The 27,319-nt window shown below is 44.4% G+C and overlaps 3 protein-coding genes across 5 annotated transcripts in view; 1 reads left to right on the forward strand and 2 right to left on the reverse strand.

The window, feature by feature from the left end:
• Positions 1-500: 500 nt before the first annotated feature.
• On the forward strand, positions 501-10,249 carry znf410 (zinc finger protein 410). Of its 2 annotated transcripts, XM_042094776.1 has the most exons (12): positions 501-607; positions 1,348-1,444; positions 1,536-1,587; positions 1,695-1,830; positions 2,581-2,787; positions 3,089-3,289; positions 5,461-5,620; positions 5,867-6,048; positions 7,507-7,596; positions 7,870-7,989; positions 8,959-9,078; positions 9,922-10,249. In XM_042094776.1, exons 3-12 carry the CDS (start codon positions 1,555-1,557, stop codon positions 10,011-10,013), a joined length of 1,341 nt encoding a protein of 446 aa, XP_041950710.1. In that variant the 5' UTR covers positions 501-607; positions 1,348-1,444; positions 1,536-1,554; the 3' UTR covers positions 10,014-10,249. The 2 variants fall into 2 exon arrangements, with proteins under 2 accessions (XP_041950710.1, XP_041950711.1); XM_042094777.1 differs by lacking the exons at positions 8,959-9,078; positions 9,922-10,249 and adding an exon at positions 8,200-8,773.
• Positions 10,196-27,181, reverse strand: LOC121711303 (ectonucleoside triphosphate diphosphohydrolase 5-like). Of its 2 annotated transcripts, XM_042094779.1 has the most exons (15): positions 26,821-27,181; positions 25,458-25,747; positions 24,002-24,081; positions 23,299-23,442; positions 22,721-22,796; positions 21,030-21,065; positions 19,841-19,929; positions 19,417-19,496; positions 17,458-17,519; positions 16,640-16,741; positions 15,750-15,893; positions 14,698-14,754; positions 13,763-13,878; positions 11,349-11,523; positions 10,196-11,196 (listed from the first exon to the last, which is right to left on the reverse strand). In XM_042094779.1, exons 2-14 carry the CDS (start codon positions 25,684-25,686, stop codon positions 11,398-11,400), a joined length of 1,341 nt encoding a protein of 446 aa, XP_041950713.1. In that variant the 5' UTR covers positions 25,687-25,747; positions 26,821-27,181; the 3' UTR covers positions 10,196-11,196; positions 11,349-11,397. The 2 variants fall into 2 exon arrangements, with proteins under 2 accessions (XP_041950713.1, XP_041950712.1); XM_042094778.1 differs by having other exon boundaries at positions 10,196-11,523.
• Positions 15,645-27,319, reverse strand: part of aldh6a1 (aldehyde dehydrogenase 6 family, member A1) — a 34,711-nt gene continuing 23,036 nt past the window's right edge. The window contains exon 13 of the transcript XR_006032278.1: positions 15,645-15,668. The gene's annotated coding sequence lies outside the window, so the exon portion shown is untranslated. The remainder of the gene's footprint in view (positions 15,669-27,319) is intronic.

Consider the following 27,319-nt stretch of genomic DNA (forward strand, 5'->3'; position numbering starts at 1 on the left):
AGAAATAAAATCAGTATCAATACTTTACAATCAAAACTCTTTTGTGATTTATTGACTTGTCTGTCTGTCATATGTCATTGTATATATCCTCTTAATTTTAAATGATTACCGGTACTAGCAAAAAACAGCTTTATTTGATATATCACCTTCAGCTTTATTTGATACAGCAAAGTAAACGTCTGCAATCTGTGCTTTATGTGCAGAAGGTAATAATATATGTGGCCAACAGTTTTACTAAAAACTTGTGTGAGGTATTTATTTGCGCTTGATTGCAGTGGAAAAGGATGCAGTTGAAATTTGGTTTGCCAGTAGGTTAACATAATGTTCTCATAGGCTAGGCCTACTGATGGTCATTTGGGGAGCATGGATGTCGTGCCACACAAGCACACACACAAACCACAAACACACAAAGGCAAATGGCCCTTCAAAGAATTGACCAGTAGGTGGCAGTAGAAACAACAAGGTTGGCGTCGACGCTAACCAGCTAGGCGTAGAGCTAAGCTCAGTATCAAATATTTCACTCAATCAGAACCTGCTTCAGTCCAAAGCGGAAGTAACATCCCTGTCTGTATAACTTCACTGTTATTGTTTGCTGATGGGAAGAAGGGTAAGATATGCATTTTTTAACAAGTACCTGTTGTAATGTGTGTATGTAGACCCTATACCAATTGGGTTATGTTTCACTTTTGATGTAATTAAGTCAACAAACCTTTGACTGTAGATTTGACTACCTCTGGGGCTAGTAGCTAGCCAGTAAGCTACCCTACTAGCTGACTGCCTTAACAAGGCTAACTTCACACACGGTGAAATATTGTAATTACTTGATTGTAAAGCCATTACAAACGCACATTTTTCATATCCAGGTAGATTTGAAAACACCGTGAATGACTGTCAACGTCAGCCACCGGTAGCTGTTGAGTTGAATTGAGTTGCACATCTGGCTGTTCACATTTACCCATAACGTTAACTTCTCTTCTTTTAACGTCACAACCAATAACAAGCTATTCTAGCTAACCTAGTTATGCTAGCTAACTGGGAAGTAGAAATGCCGGGTCGTTTGCTGTTTTCCCCTAATACAAGTTATGAGTAAGACATTGAAGTTATCTTTGTTCATAGATATGCACAAGAAATATCAAACGTGCACTTATGGGCTAACGTTACTATCACTTTTACTTATAGCTAGCTAGTTAGCTCGCTAGCTAACTAACTTAGTTGACTAGCGAGCTAACCAGTTAGCCACCTATGATGCTGTTTACTTTGCCTATGAGAAGTTTACAACTGTAGTTGTTCTACAGTTTTATTGTTTTTTTACATGTCTGAATATGAAATGTCACTGTTTTTGAAAAGGCATCGCGTGGACCATTCTACCGGTAGGTTTAACCTGCCAAAATGAAAGGAGTCTGAAACCACGTCACGACATCTCCGGATACGACCAGCCGTTCAGGTACGTTAAGGCTCATCATTATGTGTCTGTTGGATAGACTGGATTAACTTTAACAGTCAAGTATTCAATTTGTGTTGTCTGCCTCTCGTAGACCTTCAAAGGGCGACTCCATGCTTTCTGATGAACTTGATTCCAAGCCTGAGGTAAAGTACGTTAGTAGTAATACACCATGCGACTGACCCATAACACTTGACGGGCTTTGTCTTGATACAATCATCCAGCAACGTTAATGTTTTGTGTGTTTTTATAGCTGTTGGTTGAGTTCGTGCAGAACGCCTCCATTCCACTTGGTCAGGGTCTGGAGGAGCCGGATCCGAAGAACACCTGTCTGTCTCTCCAGCCGCTGCCAGCAGATAACTCCATATGCAGCCAGCTTCAGCTGACAGGTAGCGACCCTCCCTCAGTGTCAGCTCATCTAGACTTTCTGATCAGTCTCTCTGCTGAAGCAGCTGATGGCCAGGCACTGACCGTACAGCTGCCATGTGCTTGTCTCATAGAAAACATATGGAAAATTAATGTAAGGCCCATTTGCTTGTGAATTTGTGTGCGAAGTCATCAAAATGTCATGTAAAGTGAAAAAGCTTGTCATGGTGGCAGCTGAGGAAGACCTAAATGGTATGACAGACAGATGTGCAGCCTGTCTGTGTGACATCATCTGTACAATCACTTGATTCCACCACAAGATAACTCCTGATAGCACATCAATCCCTCAGTGTTTGTTTTACTGTCCATTTTCCTCCTTCACTCACTCACATGTATCAGTCACTCTGCTTCTTACTCTGTCTGTGTCTTTGCCCCTCACTGTGTCCATCTATCTATCTATCTGTCTTTCTCTGCTTCCTACTCTCTCTGTGAGTCTCTTTCTCTCCCTCTATTTTGTTGTCTTGTGCTTTGCTGGTTTTGTTTTCATTTTTGTGTGTGTGTGTGTGTGGCGGGGGGGTGGGGTTAATATAGGTTGTTTTTATTGCTTGTTGGTTTCCTTTTAACTGAAAGGAAACCTAAAAAGTCTCTCTCTCTCTCTCTCTCTCTCTCTCTCTCTCTCTCTCTCTCTCTCTCTCTCTCTCTCTCTCTCTCTCTCTCTCTCTCTCTCTCTCTCTCTCTCTCTCTCTCTCTCTCTCTCTCTCTCTCTCTCTCAGAGAGTGCGCTCCGTCACACTGGCTCCACAGAGCTTCCTGAGTTTGGGGCAGAGCGGAGCACCACCATGGTGGTGCAGCTGCAGCCGCGAGTGCCCAGCCCAGCCCCTACCCCCCTCAGCCATGACCATGCCCCCAGTCACATGCCCATCATGCACGACCTGCAGCAGCAGGACAGCACCTCCTACGTCCTGCTAAACCTGGCCAAGGGTAAGAGCTTCAACTCGAGACGCTTGAGCGATACAGCCGCATTCAGACAGAAAGAGATCAGCAGTGATTTAACAACGAGAGACTGTAGAGTTAGTGAAATTTAACTTAAAGCAATTACAGGCAAAATAACAGTTTGCGATTTGAGATGTTGTGCGACAAAGTTGGCCTGATCTCTTAAAACTCTTGAACTAAAACTATTCAACAACATTGGTATTGGAAGTTCATATTTACACCATGCTGTGGATTCCTGATTATTCACCTCTGTGTGTGTGTGTGTGTGTGTGCGTGTGTGTGTGTTCAGGTCTAGCGGCGTCGGCTGAGTCGCTGGTGTTTGTGCAGGATGAGGTGGATGAAGCGGAGGAGGAGATTTCAGCGGGGGAGGGGGCCGATGGAAGTGCCCCCTGGTACTTGCGGGTACAGGAGCTGGCACACGACAGCCTGATCGCTGCCACGCGGGCACAGCTGGCCAAAGATGCCAAAGACGCCAGGGCCAACAGCAACAGTAAGCACCCCACACACCCAACACCACCCCACACACCCAACACCACCCAACACCACCCAACACCACCCCACACACCCAACACCACCCAACACCACCCAACACCACCCCACACACCCAACACCACCCCACACACCCAACACCACCCCACACACCCAACACCACCCCACACACCCAACACCACCCCACACACCCAACACCACCCCACACACCCAACACCACCCCACACACCCAACACCACCCCCAGGGCCAACAGCAACAGTAAGCACCCCACACACCCAACACCACCCAACACCACCCAACACCACCCCACACACCCAACACCACCCCACACACCCAACACCACCCCACACACCCAACACCACCCCACACACCCCACACCACCCCACACCACCCCACACACCCAACACCACCCCACACACCCAACACCACCCCACACACCCAACACCACCCCACACACCCAACACCACCCCACACACCCAACACCACCCCACACACCCAACACCACCCCACACACCCAACACCACCCCACACACCCAACACCACCCCCAGGGCCAACAGCAACAGTAAGCACCCCACACACCCAACACCACCCCACACACCCAACACCACCCCACACACCCAACACCACCCCACACACCCAACACCACCCCACACACCCAACACCACCCCACACACCCAACACCACCCCACACACCCAACACCACCCCACACACCCAACACCACCCCACACACCCAACACCACCCCCAGGGCCAACAGCAACAGTAAGCACCCCACACACCCCACACACCCAACACCACCCCACACACCCAACACCACCCCCAGGGCCAACAGCAACAGTAAGCACCCCACACACCCCACACACCCAACACCACCCCACACACCCAACACCACCCCACACACCCAACACCACCCCACACACCCAACACCACCCCCAGGGCCAACAGCAACAGTAAGCACCCCACACACCCCACACACCCAACACCACCCCACACACCCAACACCACCCCACACACCCAACACCACCCCCAGGGCCAACAGCAACAGTAAGCACCCCACACACCCAACACCACCCCCAGGGCCAACAGCAACAGAAAGCACCCCACACACCCAACACCACCCCCAGGGCCAACAGCAACAGTAAGCACCCCACACACCCAACACCACCCCCAGGGCCAACAGCAACAGTAAGCACCCCACACACCCAACACCACCCCCAGGGCCAACAGCAACAGTAAGCACCCCACACACCCAACACCACCCCCAGGGCCAACAGCAACAGTAAGCACCCCACACACCCAACACCACCCCCAGGGCCAACAGCAACAGTAAGCACCCCACACACCCAACACCACCCCCAGGGCCAACAGCAACAGTAAGCACCCCACACACCCAACACCACCCCCAGGGCCAACAGCAACAGTAAGCACCCCACACACCCAACACCACCCCCAGGGCCAACAGCAACAGTAAGCACCCCACACACCCAACACCACCCCCAGGGCCAACAGCAACAGTAAGCACCCCACACACCCAACACCACCCCCAGGGCCAACAGCAACAGTAAGCACCCCACACACCCAACACCACCCCCAGGGCCAACAGCAACAGTAAGCACCCCACACACCCAACACCACCCCCAGGGCCAACAGCAACAGTAAGCACCCCACACACCCAACACCACCCCCAGGGCCAACAGCAACAGTAAGCACCCCACACACCCAACACCACCCCCAGGGCCAACAGCAACAGTAAGCACCCCACACACCCAACACCACCCCCAGGGCCAACAGCAACAGTAAGCACCCCACACACCCAACACCACCCCCAGGGCCAACAGCAACAGTAAGCACCCCACACACCCAACACCACCCCCAGGGCCAACAGCAACAGTAAGCACCAAATCGATGCCGGCACAATACTTTGCCCACAATAATGATAATATGGCCATACACCGATTCTGCAATACTCAATATATTGCAAAATATTTATTTCCGATACATCATTACGCGATATCTGTTTAAATTAAGAAGATAAATGAGAATTGGTATTTACTCTCTGCAATTTACAACTGAATTGAAACAGTTAACAAAGTGCATAGAGGGTCAGCTTAGTGCCTCTTAAAAATATAAGAATAGCTTGAAAATGGGAACTCTATTGTCTATTTTCTTAGGTGAACATCTCAATGGCTACCAGTCTGAGGGTCCAAAGAAAGAGCAGGTGTCTCGTGGTAACCGTGGTAATGCGGAGAAGGTACTCAGGTGTCCGTATGAGAACTGCCACCGGACTTTTACCTGGCCTGCACACCTCAAGTACCACCTGAAAACACACAGGTGCGACGACAGCCATGCTATATTAGGTGGCCTCGGTGTGTGTTTGTGTGTGTGTATACTTTTGTTTTAGGGATATTTTGCATGTTGGTGTTTGTGTAACTTCAGTCTTATCTGAGTGTGTGTTGTGTGTTCCCATCATACCTACATGAACATGCATGTTTAAGGCTGTCCACTTGAGATATATCTACGGTACTTGTTTGCTGATACGTGTGTGTGTGTCTGTGTGTGCGCATGTGTGTTGTTCAGAAATGACCGGACATTCCGGTGCGGTGCAGAGGGCTGTGGGAAGAGCTTCTATGTGCTACAGCGCCTGCAGGTGCACATGCGCACACACAACGGAGAGAAGCCCTTCACCTGCCCAGAGCGCGGCTGCGGTAAACGCTTCACCACCGCCGGCAACCTCAAGAACCACCGACGCACGCACACAGGTGGGTTGCCCGCACCACACACTTAAAGATGACATGGAATGGAAAACTGTTTTACCTTGGATTTAGTTAAGTTTAGTTTAGTTATTTAGCACACATTTACATCAATGGTGCAAGGAGGGAACGAAGCCCAAAGGGCTTGTACAAGAGTTCCACCCCTTTTCAATAATTACTCAACTGTAAAAGGTTAACAAATAAACTTTTTCAAACAAGGGATGAAAAGTACAGATACACTCAGTATTAATTGAAAACTGAAACTGAAAAAATCAGGAGACAAAATATGAAATTAGTCAAAGACGGATGGAGAAAGAATGAGAGATGGATTCGATAGGTGGATGTGATGGATAAAATAATGATGAAACAAAATGGAGAGGGCAGGAAGTGACTAGATGATTCATGATAGAAGTAGGTGTTTTTAAGCTGTTTTTTTAAAGAGTGAGTGGGAGGCTATGGATCTTAGTAGCGGAGGTAATCCATTCCATAGCATTGGGCCTCTATAAGGCAGATTAAATTGATGGTGTGATGAGCGGGTAAAGGGTACAAATAAATTGTTATTGTTATTGTGTCTTGTACGATGTGAATGAATGTTTAATGACAAAGTAAAGAAAGATTGAAAAAAATCTGGGAGATCTTGGTTTCTGTAAATAAACTTGTGAATGAACAAATATATCGATAGATATTCAATTTGTGAATTGGTAAAATGGAAAAATTAATAAAAAAGTGGTGCTGATTTGTGGAATACAGTGTTTCCCAAATAATTAAATTCCATTTGTGGTGGTTGGTTTGCAGAATTAACTTGAATGCAACAGTTTTTAAACAAATTAGCACAGCGTGGTTATGATGCTAATTGCTATAGATGCTAAAACAGATTAAAGCACAATTTAGTACAACCTGGAAAATCATTGTGTGGCCAATAAGTCAATGTATGGCAAACACTGGAATAGAGAGAGTTCGGTGCACGGTCATAAAGCTACCGTGCACGGGAAACATGGCTCTTCCACGCAAACCATCCCTCTGATCACCGTCCCCCTCCACATGTTACATTACCACCTCGAGTTGGTGATTCAGGAGGAAGTTTTTGGGGCGCCTGTTGCGAAAGGTCTTATCAGCGTAAAGCTCACTTAGTTATTCATGTGAGTGCCAGATAACCATGAGGGGGCGCTAGATATCTGCAAAATTTGGCAATTTTACTTCCCAGCCTAATTATAGGGTTGTAAATGAGCTTGTAAAATAGCAAGGAAACATACCTTTCCGACAGGCACTTCCAAGGACACCCAAAGCATTGCAGGGTAGTTCTAGATAGACTAATGTAAGTCAAGTGCCACTCTAGTTGGGTCTGCTGTCAATAGTAGAATCCACCTGCCCATAGTGAAATTTTCATTGGATTCAGAATGCCATGTGCAGGGCTAGAGACCATTTGATTGATCTTGGCAGTTTGTGTGTCTATGTGTGGTCGTGCAGGAGAGAAGCCATTTCTGTGTGAAGTGGACAACTGTGGACGCTCATTTGCAGAGTACTCCAGTCTGCGCAAGCACATGCTGGTGCACTCAGGTGAGAACACACACACACACACACACACTTCTCTAACTCGGGACACACAAATGCACACTCACCTCCTCCCTTAGTCAAACGCCCCTTAATGAGAAGAGCGCAGCCCTCAATTTGTTCTGTAACTTATTTAAGTGGTACCTCCATAATCATGAATCTGCATTCCGATCTGCTTGTACCCTCTGAGAAACTTCCATCTGAGGCATACAGCACACTTTTAACCGGTGTCTTTTTGTGTGTGTGTGTGTGTGTGTGTGTGTGTGTGTGGCACCTCAGGTGAGAAGCCTCACCAGTGCAGTGTGTGTGGTAAGACCTTCTCCCAGAGCGGCAGCAGGAACGTCCACATGAGGAAACGCCACGGTGAGGAGTCCCTCGGCTCAGAAGGTGCAGACGCAGGTACTGATGCTAGGGGCTGATGAATCTAATTTCAGTCATGACCTGCAATGGTATTGAAAGCAGCTAAAGATATTCTTGCGTATGTTGGCATATTCTGTTTGTCTTTAGTTATAGATCCCAGGCACCGTTTTGCTTTATAGTAGTAACCTTTTAGGGGTCAAAGGACTTAGTGAAAATACATGTTTTGAGGTGCTTTTTGAACATGGGCAGGACTGGTAGACTGTTCCAGAGTGTAGGAGCATTGGCAGAGAGAGCCCTGTCCTCAAAAGTCCGCAACCTGGTGCGGGGGGTGGCCAACAGGTCCTTGTCAGAGGACCGCAGGGAACGTGACTGAGTGTAGAGGTGGAGGTATTGTGGTGAGAGTCCATGGAGAGATTTGTAGGTGAGCCGGAGGATCTTGTATGTGATGCTTGACTTGACTGGCAACCAGTGGAGCCGACACGTAGGTAGGCCAGGATGGGAGAAGAGACTGGGCTAAAATCCACACTACGGGTAGGGGCTACACAGTTATATTCCCAGCAGTACACTACGGGTAGGGGCTACACAAAGTTATATTCCCAGCAGTACACTACGGGTAGGGGCTACACAAAGTTATATTCCCAGCAGTACACTACGGGTAGGGGCTACACAAAGTTATATTCCCAGCAGCATGTTGATGTATGTGGTGATGACGACAGGCAGCAACAGGAGCAGTTGTTGTCTACATGAAGCATCTCTTTGGTTCTAACCCAATTACTGTCTCTCTCTGTCTCGTTCTTTCCCTGCCTCTCTCCTTATTTTGTGTCTCTTGCTTTCTCTCTCTGCCTCACTTGTACTCTTTCCCTGTCTCTCCTTTCTTTCTATTGTCACTTTCTCTCATTCTCATCTCCCTCCTCTCTCTCTCTCTTGCACTTTCCCTGTCTCTCCTCTTTCCTTTTCTCCCCTCTCCTGCTATTCTGTGTCTCTATCGCTATCTCTCCCTCCTCTCAGGAGAGGCGCTGACGCACAGCAGCATCCTGGAGGCCGACGGGGCTGCCGCCAGTGATGCCATGGTCACCATGACGACGGTGGAGTCCATGAATGTCCATCACACAATGCTGCGAGGGCAAGGTAGGCAGGATCTCACGCTCCCTCCTCCTGCACTAACACAGCTGGCCCCTCACTTTCGGCCTCTACACACAGTTGCGTTCCGTCAACGCATGCCAGTGGGTGTTCCCGACGGTAGCTATGCAAATGACTTGAAGTATAACCGTAATTTGATTGGTTGGTGCCGTTCGTCGATTGGCTTGATTGGCCGGTGCCGTCTGTCGGTGCAGCAACAGCTGAACTTCTCAACGCGAGTGACGGGAGAAACGCGACGCAACGGACCCACAATTCAGTTCGGCAACGGACTGGAGTTTTTCCTGGCCCCTGTTGCTCTTGGGTGCTCCTTGTTGGTGCCCCCCACCCAATCCCAATCCTCCCCCACCTTTTTTATGCAGCCCTTGCCACTTAATCTACTAAACCCCTCTTCTACTGCACTCTTTACCCCCCCCCCCCCAAATGCACAAATAGGCTGACACCAGACATAATTTTACTGCATTTCTTACTTCCAGGAACTATATGCATGTGACAATAAACTTCCTTGTATCCTTGTATCTCTGGGTGTGATCACGAAGAGATGTCTTAATTTGCTGACACTGACGTATGTAGTCCTTAAAGCGCACACACAAAAAATCCTGAAAGTTATCTACATTTTTTTGTTTTTTTATTTCAACCCAGGCCATGCCTGAATTCCAGAACAGTGGCTGATGGGATCTGCATTCTGGCTCATGGTGGTGCAGTGATGTTTTATCCGCCAGCCTTGTTAATTTGTTAATTGCTTTGTGCCGCATGTGGATCCATCTCCCCGGTAGAGTTTTGGGTGTTGTGACACCACCCCTCTAACTTATGTGGTTTGTGTTTTCTCCTCAGACTCGGTGGTGGTGCTCTCTCCGCCCCATGACCTGGTCTCCATGACGACGGGAGGTCATTCCTATGGCGAGGACGTAGTGGCTCTGCTCTAGCCCTGGGCTTTTGTATATATGCAGTCACTGTAGAAAGCTCACTCACTCATTCATGTAGATATGCCATTTTCAACTCTGTGTTTTAGGGGTTTTGCCATAAAAAATAAACATAATAAGATTTGTACAAACACTTCTCCTCCCACACTGTAGTTGAAATGATTCAGTGAGGTCCGAAGACATGGTGTGGTAACACAAATGAAGTTTTAATAAATCCAAAAGCACCTGTAAATATATAATTTGTCTCCAGTGATCATTTGTTCTATTATAAATAACCTGAAGCAACAGTGATGAGACCAGCACCTATTAAGACCTGAATCCATAAAAACTTGCTAGAAGTAATTATTTCTTTTTTAAATGTATGACCAGCAGTGGTTCCTTATTTCAGTTTCCATCTAGAACAATTAGTCCAAGAATGTTTTAACAGCATGAATGTAAAGCAATACAGTATTGCTAAAGCACAACAGTGATAGCAAACCTGCACCTGTTAAGACCCAAATCCATACAAAAACAGTTCAGGCCAATATAGTAATTGAAGTAGTTTGTCTCAGATTAGCATAAGTGAGCAAAAGTTGCCCTGTAAACATAAAACTCCAGCCTCAGGGACCTAGTAAAGACTTCGGGAAAAGTCTTGAAAGCTGCACTAACTGAATAGAAGTAACAGTACCATGATATTGGGAACAGAGTCCAGCAATGGCGTAAGTGATGTGTCTCCAAACCCTACATTTTCAATTAACTGCCCTTAGCTAGCTAACAGATGCCTATTTTGTATGCTACCAGAGATAAAAACGAATTAGATGCAGTGTATCTACAAGTCTATTCTAAAAAGGCACAATTGCATTCCATAGTTTTCAATCTCATCCTAAAAAGAAAACTAAAATTCTGGTTTCACAGATGTTCACAAAACAATAATTCATCAATAACTTGTCATTATGAGTGTCAGAAAAGACCGACATCCTGTTTCAATTATACATGGCAAGACTTTGTAAGATAAATGCTTACATTTATCATATAGACCTTTGAGCCATTAAAAGTAAAGCAAACAGCCTTAAGTGTATTGAAAGTCAATGTGTTATCATGGCTTATCTTACAAACACTTTAATCTACACAAACACACACACACACACACACACATATACGTGTACCCTGTGTGTTAAGTGATACCCGTTACGTTGGGAGATGTTGTGAGTATTAACCCTTAAAGGTGTAGGTTTTTGAACATTCTAAGTTCCGCAACAATTGAAGGTTCTAAAATTCTATGTTGAATTCAATGAACCCAGATATTCTTTAGAATGTTAATTTCCCAACATTCCCGTCACACCAGTGTGACGGTACTCCTTTAAGGGTTAAGAGTCTGACCCAGCTGATGCCCCAGGCCAAGGGCCCATCAGCGGTGTGCAAGTGCGCTGCTGTCTGGGGAGGCATGGCCCTGGTGGATTTTGATGCTCTGGAAGTGTTCCAAAATGGCGCCCAAAGCCCAGCTGGTCTCCACACCATTCACCTTCTTAGTCAGCTACACAATAGAGACGTGGGAGAGAGAGGGAGGGATAGAACAAAATTCTTTCAGTATTCGTTCAGTTTTCATCATTTTATTGTACCACATTCATTATGATTTGATAGGGTTACCTCACATAGGAACAGACATGGGGAAACCCAGCTTTAGAAAGTAAAAGTTCTTCTATGTATCTGTGCCATTTATTCACTAATAGCACGACTCTTCAGCCCGAGAGATCGGCTAATTAGTGAGAGAGTGTTTTAGCTGCACAGATAGATCGGCTGATCAGTGACCCTAGATTCACACGCTTGTGTTGCGTTACTGCATGGCAGTGGGTTTTCCCGACAGTCGGGGGTGTGTGCTATGGCGTATACCTTGAAGCATAACCGTAATTTGATTGGCTGATGCCTTGCGTAGATGTCCGTTGACATCAGCAAAAGTTGAACATTTCTCAACTTTTTGACTGGAGCATAGCAACGCGATGGGAGCGACAATTCACTTCGGCAACGGATGACAAAAGCCCATTGCATCTCCTGCACTGCATCAATGCAAGCGTGTGCAAGCACCTTGAGAGAGTGTTTTCGCTAAACAGGTAGATCGATTAATTAGTGAGTGTTTTGCTGCACAAGTAGAACGATTAATTAGTGAGTTTTTTCGCTAGATTAGTAGATTGGTAGCCTAGAGGTAGATTGGTAGCCTAGAAATCTAGACGCGCCCCTAGCGGCAGCAAATTACATTTGCTGCCAGGGCTAGTCTAACAACTCTCCATTGGCTTGTGAGCTCCAGAAATCGAAACTCAATCAGGCCAATGAAATCGAGTCGTTAGGTGGGCTTAACATAATGATTGATGGCAGAGTTGCAACGGTTTGGCTTGAATTCCCTGCTACTTGAAAACAAATAAGATGGATGTTGCTGTTGGCGAACAGTGTGACACGAGTTAAGCTTTTATTAAGTTGGCAAACGTTTGAACTAGCCAACTAGCTCTGCTGGTGGGAAATGCATGGGACTCATAGCGCTGCCGCTGTCCTATTGCGTGCAGAGGGAATTTGAAAGACAACTGATTATCCCACCTCTCGGACTGAGCACTGCGAACGGTGAGTGCCCAGACCCTACATTTTAAAGGGGTGGTTCAGGATTTTGGACATAGGACCTCATTTCCAAGTAAGCAAGTGTGATATTTATCTGTGGAGACCGTTTTCAACACGTTTCATCCAGTCCTTCTAATTGCAGAGTTCGCAGGTGCTAGGCTAGCGCAAGTCAACGGTATGTGCTAGCCTGCCACTAAAAACAGTCTTACCCACTCCAAAGTACACCCAAGGCAAATAAATTATAACGCCAGACTATCGATGTAAATGTCTGTATTGATAGTTTTATTTCTAACATTATTCTATCCTTGCATTTCAACGATCGCATTACATTTTGAGGGACTAGTGTCTTAGCAGTGGCGGAATTATACTTGCTCCAGTTAGTAGTACTGCGCCAAAAAGTAAACAGTAAAGCGCACTCCAATGGGGATACCTAGTAGTAGCCTTGGTAATATCAGTCCGCCGCTGAGATGCAAAATGACTACTACCAACTTCAGGGAACAAAGTATAACTATTGCAACGCGATGCGAGGGTAGTTGTATTTCTTACACTATTCAACACAGACATTTACATCGATTGTCTGGAATTTGCCTCGAGTGTCCTTTGGAGTAGGTAAGACTGTTTTTAGTGGCAGGCTAGCACATACCGGTGACTTGCGCTAGCCTAGCACCTGCGAACTCTGCAATTAGAACGACTGGATGAAACGTGTTGAAAACGGTCTCCACTGATAAATATCACACTTGCTTACTTGGAAATGAGGTCCCATGTCCAAAATCCTGAACCACCCCTTTAATGTGGGTCTGGCTCGTCAGGCTAGTAGATTGGCTAATAAGTGAGAGTCTTTTCGCTGCACAGTTAGAGCAATTACATGATAGGACATTCAGTCAGAGTTTCTCACCTTCGTGCCCATTACTGCCTACAATCGATGAGGCCGCCTTCACTCTTGACCTTTGGCGAGAGCCTCTCGATCGGGATATGGATCTGACTTGCTACTCTCTCCCCCAATATTCACTACATTGAATTCTGAGCTGCTGAAGAAGCCCAAAGGAGATAACTCCTCTGCCATCAATAGAGGGCAGCTTTTGAAAGTGACAGGTCATGCCCAATGGATTGGTCTCTCAAGGCTCTATGGTTTCACAGCACTACAATCATGACCAACGGGGTCTATTCACCTGTAATGCAGTGTTGTCTCTGAAGCCGAAGCCATCTTTCAGCAGGCAGGTGATGTAGGTGATGTCCATGCAGAGAAAAGGACTCTCCAAGCGATACTTGGCCATTTTGTTGCAAACTGGAAGGGAAGGAAGATAAGAGTCAAGATAAGCCCTCAACCTTGTTGAACAAACAGTACAGCTCTCTCACCATTAAAGGCAATGTGTGACATTTAACTAGAGCTCCCACAGATAGAAAAAATTACTGCTTTCAGGAAGATGAAAAATCTACAACCTTTCATATCATCAATAAACTACAAAGACACAAAGTTGTTTGACAGCCAAGCGCAGGCTGTTGAGTGCTCTGAGCAGGGATCTATTTTCTTAGGCCAACAAAGCACTAAGCACCATTGCATCCAAAGCACATAATCACTTAGGAAAATGCCTAGCAAATCCCTGACTATTATATTCTGCTGTGTAAATAAATAATATACGAAACAATACATGAATAATACATATTGCTCAACCTCTAGGAAATTATGCAGACAAGTCCTGCAATGTTAATAGTAGGCTGAATACAGGTGGGGTCTGAGTCAGAGGCAGTGAGGAGTGAGTGAGAGAGAGAGAGATTGTGTGTATAGACCCTTTCAACAATAAAAACAAAAACAATGCTTGAACGTTCTATTTGGGCCCCAATCTACTTCCTCTACATTAAGATAACATATGGAATGTTGAAAAGGAAGTCTTGTGGGGCCAACTATGATGCTGATAATGGAACTCTCCTGAAAGGGTCCATAGACCCTTTCAACAATAAAAACAAAAACAATGCTTGAACGTTCTATTTGGGCCCCAATCTACTTCCTCTACATTAAGATAACATATGGAATGTTGAAAAGGAAGTCTTGTGGGGCCAACTATGATGCTGATAATGGAACTCTCCTGAAAGGGTCCATACTCACCTTCTTTGGCTCGCCTCTTGTAGTCTTGGACCTTCACCATCCCACCTTGTCTCTCATCTACCAAACACAGGACACACACGCACACACACACACACACACACATCAAATACAGCTTACATAGAACACACTGTGTAAGTGTGAGTGTGTGAGCGAGAGAGAGAGAGAGAGAGAGAGAGAGAGAGAGTGAGTGAGTGTGTGTGTATGTTTATGTGTTCTGTAGGGGTGTTTTTCTCAGTGATGTTGAAGTTGATGAATGATTAGACTCGACAATGCCACTGCAAACATCTTCAGCCCTAGCCAAGAATCTCCTTGATATTACACAACCTTTCATTAGAGTTTAAGTGTTAAGTGACAGTTATACATATATTGTGTGACAAGACACAGTTCACACTGAAAGAATAAAATATTGTATTTAAAAATAATAATTTCCAAAATACCAAATGGGTACAAAAAACTAAAGTTCATAATCCAATCAATGCCCCTCCTATTGCACTTTTTAACTGCTTGTGCTGTTGAACACTACTAATAGCTCTGCTGTTGGAGTCAGTGTTTAACGACACAGACATGTAGTTTCTTTGGAACTGAGTAAAGCGTTTCAAATCTTCATCCAGAAGTTTGTTTGTTAGAGTTCCAAAAAGATTTGGTAAGAGCTTACTGTACCTATTGTGTGCACCAAAAAGGCTCTACTTAAAGCCATCTCATTTCATTTCTGGGTGTGATCACAAAGAGATGTCTTAATTTGCTGACACTGACGTATCAGGGACTTAAAGCACACACACACAAAAATGTGCCTGAAGTTATCTACATATTTGAAGCAGTTATACATAAACACAACCCAGCCCATGCCTGAATTCTGCCTACCGTGGCCTGCCTCCGGTGTACACACCCCCTAATACGGAACAGAACACACACACCCTAACACTGATGTCAGACACAGACACACACACACACACACACACACACACACACATCTGAGGCCTGCCTCCACAAGAGTGCAAACCCTAATGTAGAACACACACTGTAACACTGATATAACACACACACACACACACCTATGAGGCCAGCTGCCACAGCGATGTCGAAGTAGTAGGAGAAGGCGTAGAAGACGCTGGAGTCCTTGAGCCCATAGGGCTGATGCACGATGCCCTTCACCACGTGCTCCATCTCCTGGTAGCACAGCCGGTAGTTAGCGTACCCTAGCACAGGACAAACACAGGAGCATGATTGGACAGGCACATAAGAGAGAGGCGACAGACAGACAGACAGACAGACAGATAGATAATTGATCCCTAGGGGAAATTCAAGGTCACAGTAGCATACAGACAACATACACACACACATTCACTAACAGCAGAAAAAGTAATTAAAAGTATATAATATAAAAAACACAACTAAGCAATAAGGACTGTAGAAGATAAAGAATATACTAATATACTAAAATACAAATTATACTAAATAAAACTTAATCTATTCTAAATCAATCGACTTAATCAATTCTAAAAAACAGTATCCACATAGTGGGTGATTAATCAATCAGGCAGGATTGGACAGCCACGAAAGAGAGGCGTGTGATTGGACAGGCACAAAAGAGCTAGGCATGTGATTGGACTACAACAGGAAAAACACAGCAGATGAGAAGCAAATTGGACTTAGATTACTTGAAAGCGATTAGACAGGAAGCCTATGATCAAACAAAACAACCAAGCTGGTGTATCATTTAAAGAATAACTGCCTTGTGTCTGTAGGATGTACGTCAGACCTAAATCACTATCAGAATAAGCAATTGCTCCAAAGGGGACCTGCATTAAATGTATATGGGACTTGAAGAGAAAGAGAGAAAGAGAGAAAGAGAGAGAGAGAGAGAGAGAGAGAGAGAGAGAGAGGAAGAGGGAGAGAGAGAGAGAGAGAGATGTGAAAGTTGAAAGAGTCGAGCAGTACTCACCATCAGGAATGCCACTGATTTTATAGGTGAGGCCACCAAAACTCCAGTCTTCCCTGAACTTCTTAGGCAGGCAGGTGCTCTGAAACACCCTCCACTCTAGACCTTAGAGAGAAAACACACACACACACACACACACACACACACACACAGTTACAGATTGCTTACTCATCTGATCTGACCTTTCCAATGAACAATGGTGACGCAAAGCAGGATCAGCTAAGTGGAAGGTTGACCAACCCCAGTCCTTATTACGCTGAGTCCGGGCCACTATTTAAACCTGATGTCATGCAGTGTCAGAGTGACTCGACTCTTCAAACCACTCAGTCTGTTAGACTACACTTACACCATAATGAAAGGCTTTAGACTACAGAAATATTCTTTCAGTGTCTTTAAGTGTGCCTTGTCACACAATATATGACATCATGATTGTAACTTAACACTTACACTCTAATGAAAGGTGGTGTAATATCAAGGATATTCTTGGCTAGGGCTGAAGATGCTTCCAGTGGCACTGCTGAATCTAATCGTTCATGAACTTCAACTACACTGAGAAAAACTCCCCTACAGACTCCCGAGAGCACGCGGGCACACACACACGCACGCACACACTGCGCAGAGGACAGAGTGTGTGTGTGTGTCGGGTCAGCGGAGGCAAGAGCGTCCGCCGGGGCGATAGAGTGTGCACGAGTGTGTGATGACCTCCCGTGTATGTGTAGAGTGTGTGTGTGTAACAGGATAGATAGGGAGTGTGTGTGCGTTAGTCGACGACGGCAGACATGAAAGCAGTGGTGATGAGAAACACTCAAGATTCCAATTACCTTCAGCTCCCAATGCACCCAGCGCAGCCAGACGAGCCGCTTTGATTCCATTCCCCAGGTAGCTGAAAAGACACACACACACAGATACAGTAAAAAGGATCCTCACCCGTGATGCACCAGACTGTTACCAGGAGCGCAATTTTTACTTGCTACAGTACACACACAGATACACTAATCGCTTAGTGCTGGACTTATGGTTCAGTTATGGATAACACTACTCATCTTTTATCTATATACAGTTCTGGGAGAACACATTAGATCAGTGTTTCCCAAACTTTTTATATATATATATATATATATATATATATATTGGCCTTTTTATGCCTTTAATGGCAGGACAGTGAAGAATGACAGGAGGCTAGTGGGAGAGAGAGTCGGGTGGGATCCAGAAGGGACCACGGGCTGGGAATGGAACCTGGGTCGGTGGCGTACGGTGCAGGTGCCCCAGCCAGTCGCGCCACGGCCGGGGCCCACTTTTTAAAAATGACAGATCGCGACCCATTTCACTTCAGATCTAACATGTAATCACCAATATTGTTTTAGGCCACAGGTTCTCAAACTTTTCTATGCCCCCCCCCAACCATTCTACAGTGCCATATCTAGATACGTAATAGCGCCTAGGTCTGGCCTACTACCACTACTATTACAGGGATTGGTGATGCACTGACTCCTCAGTTTCCTTGCTGTCTCATTATAAATGTGTAAGCTAACATGCGTGTTTGTTCTGTATGTTGTTTGGTGTTGTTGGGAGAAATTGCTCACAGTAGGAAACAAGATGGCTGCTACTGAAGCCAAACCAATACATGTTTGCATGACCTCAGACACACACTCCTCCTAAATAAGTTTTCTGTAAGAAGGCCACATGCTACTTTAATACAAATTATAGGGTGAAGTGAAGTGAAGTAGATGGAGACTCTAGTTTCCATGCAACTTATTACTTCAAGTGGCCATTAACGACGTTAGCCTCCTAATGTCAGAACCTAACAGGAAACGGCAATCCAAACTAGCAGCACATGAGGTACGTGGAAATTAACTCACTGAAAAGGTCCTTCTCTCATCTCAATGTCAGCAACTGCTTCAGGGAGATCTCACACAGTATTGTTAATTACAGAAACACTACATACAATAGCAATTAGGGTTTCAGTGGTATACCGACATGGTGGAACACTGTGGTATGAAAGCCATGTCATGCATTTATCTTACTGTGTGCATTGGCTTTAAACTGACACTGAAAAACAAATTGAAGCTGAATAGATGTGAAGGGGCTGCCAAAGAGGAAACATATCAAACACGCTCGATCATGTTTGGGAACACCATCCTGAAGCATTCCCAGAAATGTACAAGCAAAAACACACTAAAGACAAAGAAAACACGCTAAGATAATACTGTAAACCATAATATTTTCAATAGAGACAATCATCATTCCAAGAAAATCTCATAGTGTTGCAACCCTAATAGCCAAGCCCACAAATGTAAACAGGAAGTGCTGCCTCTCCTTGCCTAATCAGCCTCTTAATCACCTGATGGCAGGCACTAAAGCACATGCTCTCGGTGAAGAACATAAACAAACCCGTTGGGACCTGCCCAAGGCATGTTGGCAACAACTAATTGCAACGTTGACATTTCAACCCATGAAAATGAACCAATGTCAATAACTGGTCATCCCTGACTAGCTATAATACATTTGTACAGTTTACTGAAAACACAGAACTGGTCACCCCTGACTAGCTGTAATCAATGTATACAGTGTACTGAAAACACAAGAAGTGGTATGCAGGCCAAAGTATAAGGCCAAAGTTGATTACAGCGGCTTTCCCTGTTTTATTCGCTGACCCTGTTTGTAAAGTCAATTTGACAAGTCACCCAGGACTGAGTTATTATGGGGTTAAAGTATGAATGAATATATCACATGACTACTGTCCTTAGGTCAACAACAACGTTATGCAGTTAATGTCTTACCTATGGGTATAGAGCTCATATGTAGTGTTTATGAGATCAAACTTTGCTGTGTGGTCTTCAGGCGCACTTTCAGTAGTTTTCTGTGAAAACAAACAGGAAATTGATGAAAACAGGAACTCTTTTTACACACAGTGCAACAACTACTGCACAGCCGTATGCACAGCATCACTTGCACATGACGCAACATCTTTGCAAAGCCATCATGCACAACTTGGTTTCCACATTCCGGACACAGAAAGATAAGCGGAGCAATTGCTCAACTAACCTTGGGGAGGAAAGTGACCAAACTAACCTTGTGTTTGGGGAGGGAAGTGACCAAACTAACCTTGCGTTTGGGGAGGGAAGTGACCAAACTAACCTTGCGTTTGGGGAGGGAAGTGACCAAACTAACCTTGCGTTTGGGGAGGAAAGTGACCAAACTAACCTTGCGTTTGGGGAGGAAAGTGATCTGAGTGGATCCCCCGCCGAGATCCAGGATCCCCACCGTGTTTTCACTCATCGTCTGCATGTGACCTGCACAAGCACATTTAAAACCATTCACTTATTTATCTGTGCCTTTATTAAACGATTCTACCAACACATTAAATGTACAGACATAAGACCTTTTCACACAGTGATCACGCTAAATTTGCGGGAAGAGGGGATGTCTTTTTGCCGTCTTTTTGTGTCTGAAAGCGAGGTGAAAATTTGCCGGCCTGCTGATCTGTTCACATGATGCGGCATTTTGGGGAGCCAGGAGGCAGGGTCAGCTATAGTAAACTAGAAAATGTAATTTCGAGGAAATTACCAGTGCATGAAAATATAAATATTCTGTATATTAACATAAAATGCAAAACAAACTTATATTTGGAAACAGTTAGCAGGAGTCATAGTTGATAACAACTGACAGTTGAAATGTCTAAACAGTTAAATAGTTGAGTAGTTTAAATAGTTAAATTATTTAATAGTGAATTATTGTAGTGAGGACATTTATTTTGAAACAGTTGTGGGCAGAGGAAATAGGAACAGAATCTGTAGTCTTAATAGAGCCAGATTGTATGCTTAAAGCCTGAGACAGAGTATATAGTTTAAAAGTTGAATTTAGATAGTGTAATGGATGTTGATAGACAGAAAGTTGAATGGATGTTGATAGGCAGATTATTTAATGGATGTTGGTGGATAGTTTAATGGGTGGATGAGTGAATGGTTTGAAGAGGATGAATGGATAGAAAGTTGGATGGAATGTGCCTTATATCCTTGTAGAATGGAGAGACACAGAGAGAGTTGGCCTAGTTAAGCAGAAAGCAGTTGATACAGGTGCAATCAGTTTAACTGGCCCTTTGATGGGTCCTAGTAGTGAGCAGCTGGAAGTTGATACAGGTGCAAATCAAGTTAACTAGCCCATTGTGATGTCATCAGCCCATGTTAAGTCTATGGGGAAAAATAAGCTTGTTTTTTATTAATATCTCAAAAAGTATAAAGTTTACAAAAGTGAAAAATACATTCCCCACGTGTCCTTTTCAAGACCTACGTTACAAAGTTTGAACGAAGTTTCTACGTTAAACGGTTAAAGCTGAATTGCTCTGTTGGTTTGCAAGCTTGTGTGTTTGCCTGCGTCAGCACTGATGACTCACCTGTCAGGTAGTTCAGCGTCACCCAGGCTAGGATTCCTACAGGGGAAAGATGAAAAAAAAACTTGTGGTTTAAAATCACACACAAGCGCACAAAAGCTATAATATCGCCAAACAACATTAATGAACAAGTCACATCCCTGTTTGTTTACAAGTGGTTTAACATCAGATTAAGTGCTTAACAGGTGCATTTTTGCAACGATGTAAAAACGCTGATTTGCAACCTCAGTCCAATTTCACAGGTACAAAGACGCGGTCTCAGCTTATCTTATATCTTATAAAAACGCTGATGAGCCATCCAGTGCCCACAAACACCACACCTTACTTACACTCACACAAACTCATGTAATTACACATTCTGAGACGCACACCCACATGACAGGACAGTCCTAAAGGAGCCCGTTTTCTGCTGTGTCGTCTCCAGCGCTTGGCATTCTGGGTAATCCAGAGACATTATGGCGAGTTTGTGATGAAGTGGATGGCTGTGGCGCCACTTTGAGCCCACAAACACAGCTACTGACAGGAGAGGTTATTAGGAGCTTAGCGACTTAACCTCGGCAAACATGTTTCCGCAAAAAAAACCCACTAGACTGCATATTCGAGAAACCGCAGTGTGTTTACGTAGGTGCAGTTCACCAACACACACAGACAGTGGCAGAGGGCGCATTGAACTCCGCTTGATCCAAGGATTCCAACTGTACCTAATTTTTCAAAGTAAAAAAAATTAGGTACAGATTAATGCAGCTTTGTTAATTGCAGAGCCCCCTACAGGTCAAAGGGCACCAAATTGTATGTGCCTCATTACAGAGTCCCTGTACCAAGTTTGGTTTTGATACATGAAACTGTTGCTGAGATATGACTTACTTCCTGTTTGACGGCTTTGCCGCTGATTTTGATTGACTTTGACGGGTGAACTCTTTTGAAAATCAAGTCGTTCTAGTAACTTTAGTGCACCCGGCGCAAGGTGACACAATGCACGACGCAAGGCTTATTCTTATCTTACACTCAGTAATGTGATGATTTTTCGCCATGCGCTCCACTATTATCAAACCTTGCACCCAGGGGTGTGGTAATTATCAATTAAGGTGTGGTCTGGTGCATGATCTAAAAATCGCTATCTTACACACTCTAAAAATCATTATGCCACTGACCAAGAAAAATCTGGTCTATAGCGAAAGGCGCATAGAAAGCACAGTTGAAGATGTCACGAGATGTAAGCAGCAACTCCTCTGCAGGATAAATACCCTTAGAAATTTTATTCAGTCATTCGAACATCATTTGCTTTTTGTTACACCCAAAACACACCCATGACTGATTAAGAAACATATGAACAACCCTGTTCCACCAAAAGCGCCCAATGTTTGAACACATAAACAAACGCGCCATTAAATTAGTTAATGTGGCCTGGGCATGCCTTTAATGTCACCTAATGTAAACTTCTACGCCTCTGACCATCCGTTTCTGATCGCCAAAACAGAGCCCAAAGTTTCATGAAGATATATGTGACCTGTAAAAATTTTGTTTAGTTCACGATAAAATCCAATATGCCTGAAAAGCCAATATGGCCGAAAAACATAGGTCTTTGCTAAAGCAAGCACACTAAAAATAGCTTACTCAGGCTCAACACATGTCCGGACGGACTTGTGCCACATCAAGGCTAAAAGTGTGTCCTGGTCAACAGTTCTCTGCCTTACCTTCATCGGTGCCATCCATGATGGTGACGCTGTCCTCTGGTACCAGGAAAGGTGATTCATCAAAGGCGTCCTGGACCTGGGAGACCAGAGAAAGACCACTACAGCTGAATCGTGACATGGACAAATATTACATCTCAGGGCTTTCAAAATTAATAAATACTGTAATCCCTAAATATTAAAAAGTGATAACTTTAAGTATAATGAATCATAATAAGTATAATTAATAATAATTACATGCAGTATGGGGGGGTGGTACAGCAGGTAGCATCACCACTTTGTAAACGGTTGACTGCAACCGTTAAACGTGCTTTAAGGACCTATACCTTTCACCTTTTAGAAACCTGGCCCTCTCTGGTAACATGTCATGCAGAACCCAGCCCGTTTTCAACACCCAGCCCACCCCACCCATCTCCCATACCTCACCCAGTAGATCCCAACCCATCTCCGGTTCTCCCTACCACTGGTTCTCTTCTGAAACTCGTCCAGTAGAACCCATCACAAGGTTCTCACCAGTCCCCACCCTTCATTTTCTTTTCCAGTAGAACCCTCCCCATTTCCGGTTCTCTACACCCCAGTACCTCATCCAGCAGGGCCTGGGCTTTCTTGGCGGGAAGGAGCCGCAGGCCGGCAGTTGCTCTTAGAACCACGGGGGTTCTTTTCCACTCCAGACGCGGAACCGTCTTCTTAGCCACACGCAGCAGCTGCCGCACCGTCTCTCCAGCCTACACACACACACACACACGAAAACACATCCATACACATATATATCTATATGAATGTATACAGTATATATTATATATACTAAACACGCAGATAAACACACATTTTAATGCTTACAAAATCAAGCATACATACACTTGCACGCACACAAAAACAAACCCACATTCATATGCGGGCGCACACACACAGAAGCATAGATCTTTAATTGTGCATAAGCAGCATATGTACTATATATGCATACCAAAACACAAATGGGTACAAACATTTTTATGTGTATTAACGCACATTCACACACATACAATTTCCTTGAATTTCCCCTGGGGATCAATAAAGTATCTATCTATCTATACAAACATTATGCAAATATGCAAAACACACATGATGAAACAGCCTCGACACACAGCTGCACACATACATTAATCCACACAGATCTAAATTAAGACTAAATACTTAATAAACTGAGCTGTGTTATGTTATGTTTAGCCTTAATAGTGCATTAGTGGTCTGAGACAGAAAAAGATCCCTGGCCGTAATGTATAATGACAGTCATTGTGAACTTACAATCTCAGGCCTGTCGGCAAACGCAGACAGACCAGGTTTAACAGAATGGAACATTTCATTATCCAGAACGGGCAGCACGTCTGAGAGATGAAATGCATGAACAACATTAAAAACACACACACACACACACACACACACACACACACACACACACACACACACACACACACACACAATTGCATTAAGAGAATGGTTCAGTAATGATGTGTAAACAAGAGATGGCAGAGATGCAAATGAAAGGGAAAACAGGCAGCGAAGGACTGTACATTGGAAATGGAAATGTACATTTGATGATGAGAGAACAAGAGTTGTTATTACATTCCTCCCCGAGTCCCTTACATCACTTTGGGTAAACAAAATGTATTGTGAAAAGGAAGAGTTTTTTTTTTGTCCTTTCTGGTGTTTCTTAGCTGTGAGGAAACTGAGGCTCAGAGGGAAGAGCGAGGTCTTGTTTTCAAGCCCAAACTGTCTGTCAAAAACCTGACTACATAATCCAGCACATCAAACTGGATCCCACGGCCAATATAACCAAACAGGACAACATACAGCTCTCTCTATCTCAAATACATACAACGCATACAAATATTTAACCCATTAACATTAACAATAATAATAATAATAATAATAATAATAATAATAACAACAACAACAATAAGTATAATCATACATATATCACACCCAAAGTACAAATTGCTTAACATCCCATCCAAGAATTAACAGAAAAAAGAAAGGTAATAGCCTAGGACATAAACTTATTGCAACGGGACCACTCAGAATAGTAGCTCAGCTTACCACTCAAAACTGCAAACAAGTTAAAACCAGGAGACTGATGAGAGATAGGCTACACACAGGAATGAAAACCTCAAGCAGGCCACAGACAGGCCACAGACATCGCCTACAGGCACAGAGCCCAGGACGAGAAACACAAGGTGCTACAAACCACCACAAGTCATGGGTACCCAAGAACTACACATACTGATAAAAACACACACATTTTATATACTTTATTTGATTCCAAGTTACATTAGGGATCAAATCTTCTGAATAATCCAGTAGATTAAAGCAGTTCAGCAATCGATCGTGAGTTTACAGATTCAAGGGTATAGAAAGCATCGCCTCTTCCAAATAAACATGCTTCCTACACACACACACACACACACACTTTAAAGCACTTTACTTTACAGTGTAAAGTACTTTAAGGGAAAAGAACCCGGCTACATATACTGATAGCACACACACACACCCTTGTCTTACAGTGTAAAGCACAAAGAAATGAGTTAAAGCCAAGGTGAGAACGTCTGTCTGCATACACTGCAAACTGAAACCTTCTTCTTTCCTGCAACCACTTAAGCTCTTCATTACTGTGTACTGAGAAATGTAGCATTAAAGGAACGACTTCACAAATCTAGGTGCCATACAGATGCCTGCTCTCCCTACTCCTCCTCCTCTTTCTCACCTGGCCCGGACTGGATGAAGGTGTAGATGTGGATGCGTGTTCCCGTGCTGCCCGCGTCAAACATCACCCCATAGAAGATGCGGCTGGCGTTCGCTGGCCGTGACAGCATGGGCAGGACACTGCCCAGGTTGGCGGCGATATCGATGCCGCTGGTGCCGGTGCCCTGATGGGCAGAGCGGCAGCAGCCAACCAGAGCCCACAGGAAGACCAGGACGAGGCGAAGGGACATCTTCAGAGATGCAGCAGGTCACACCGGGATGGACCGTCACCAGCTACCAGTGAGGGAAGCTCTACAGAAACAGAGAGAGAGAGAGAGAGAGAGACAAACATGCACACAGAATCTGTTTGCAAACTTTCACACAGAATATAAAGGCAAGGCTGGCAGCTGACACAAACACTCCCACAAAGCTCATTTAAATGTTGCATGATTCAGCTGCCTCCCACCACTACACTGGCTGGCTGTGGCCCAGGTCTGGCCCTGAGCTGGCATAGATCCAGGCTCTAGTCAGCTGATAGGGCCACCAAAGCATACCAGCTAGGCCTAATTTCAGACTCAAATTAATAATCTATTATTGAATGTCATTCTGACCATTTGTCTATCAGTGGCTGGTAGATAGCCTATTCACAATTTTAAAAGGTTAATTTCCAACCCTGCATTTCCAACCAATTTTCAAACCTGCATTAAAACCCATGAAGCAACATAAACATAAGATTTGCCTAATACATTTTTACATCATCTATCAAGATTAACTTAGAACAATGCCTTCTACACAATTCATATCAACAACAAAAAAAACCTTTGATGATTGTATGATGGGGAGAAGCCTTGGCTTACAGTGCGTGTCAACCAGATGTTTACCCTACTTCACAACATAAAATTACATCAGACAAGATACTGTGACAGGCAGCTGAGTTTGAAAATGTTACTGCAGTCAGTCAGTCAGTCGAGAAAAGGCATTGCTACTCGAAAAAGTGGGGTCTGAACTACGAACTTACTTTAACAGTACGTTAGTTAACATTACCTAGTAAATGCATCATTGGCTTTCTAATGTTACAGGGTAAGCCAGCAAGTTGTTCACGTCAGCAAGTTGCCTGATTAGCCGGGTGCTAACGTTAATATAGTTGACTAACTTAGACACCATGACATTATTTAATCAAACACAATATAAACAAAACGGCTCAGAGATTAAAGTTACAGTTTGTGAGCACGTTTGTATTTGTGGTTAGTGTTGTCAACTTTGTCCGTTTTGTCCTGCACAAAAGTATCAAAGTTACGTTTAACTGGGCAAGCTAGTTAGCTGCCATGCTAACTAGATATCATACATGAGATAATGTTAACGCCATCAGTTGATATAGATTCTACCTGTCGTAAGCGGAGTTGGAATCCTGCACAGAAATGCCCATTTTCCATTTCCAGATTAACGTTCACACCATAACGGAGCCTATTCAACAAAAAATCCGGCTTCAATCACTTAACCCGAGGCACAACTCGCCTGCTAGGAGCTGTGCCAAAATTAGCCAGGTCTGAATCACCTTACTCGTTTACTCCACAAGCGTGTTACATGTAGGGACGACATGCCAATGTTACAGTTAACGTGTTACTATACATGGCTACGGTAACGGATGAATTAACTCCTGGGTGACTAAGGTTTGGCATGACGCACAAATATAAGTAACCTAGTTAGACTCTACGCGGCTCTGGAGTGTGTGCACAAACGAAAGTAAAGCTGCCTGACAAAGCAACGCAACAAAATAGAAATGATGCGGTTCAGAAATGGAATCATGGCGTTACAGTAGGCTTATTAAGGCGTTTGTGAAATTCATGGTGCTTATAAGCTTTTCATGGGCACATTTCATGTTGC

Source organism: Alosa sapidissima, chromosome 6 (assembly GCF_018492685.1).
Source record: "Alosa sapidissima isolate fAloSap1 chromosome 6, fAloSap1.pri, whole genome shotgun sequence".
In the NCBI taxonomy this organism is placed as follows: domain Eukaryota; kingdom Metazoa; phylum Chordata; class Actinopteri; order Clupeiformes; family Clupeidae; genus Alosa; species Alosa sapidissima.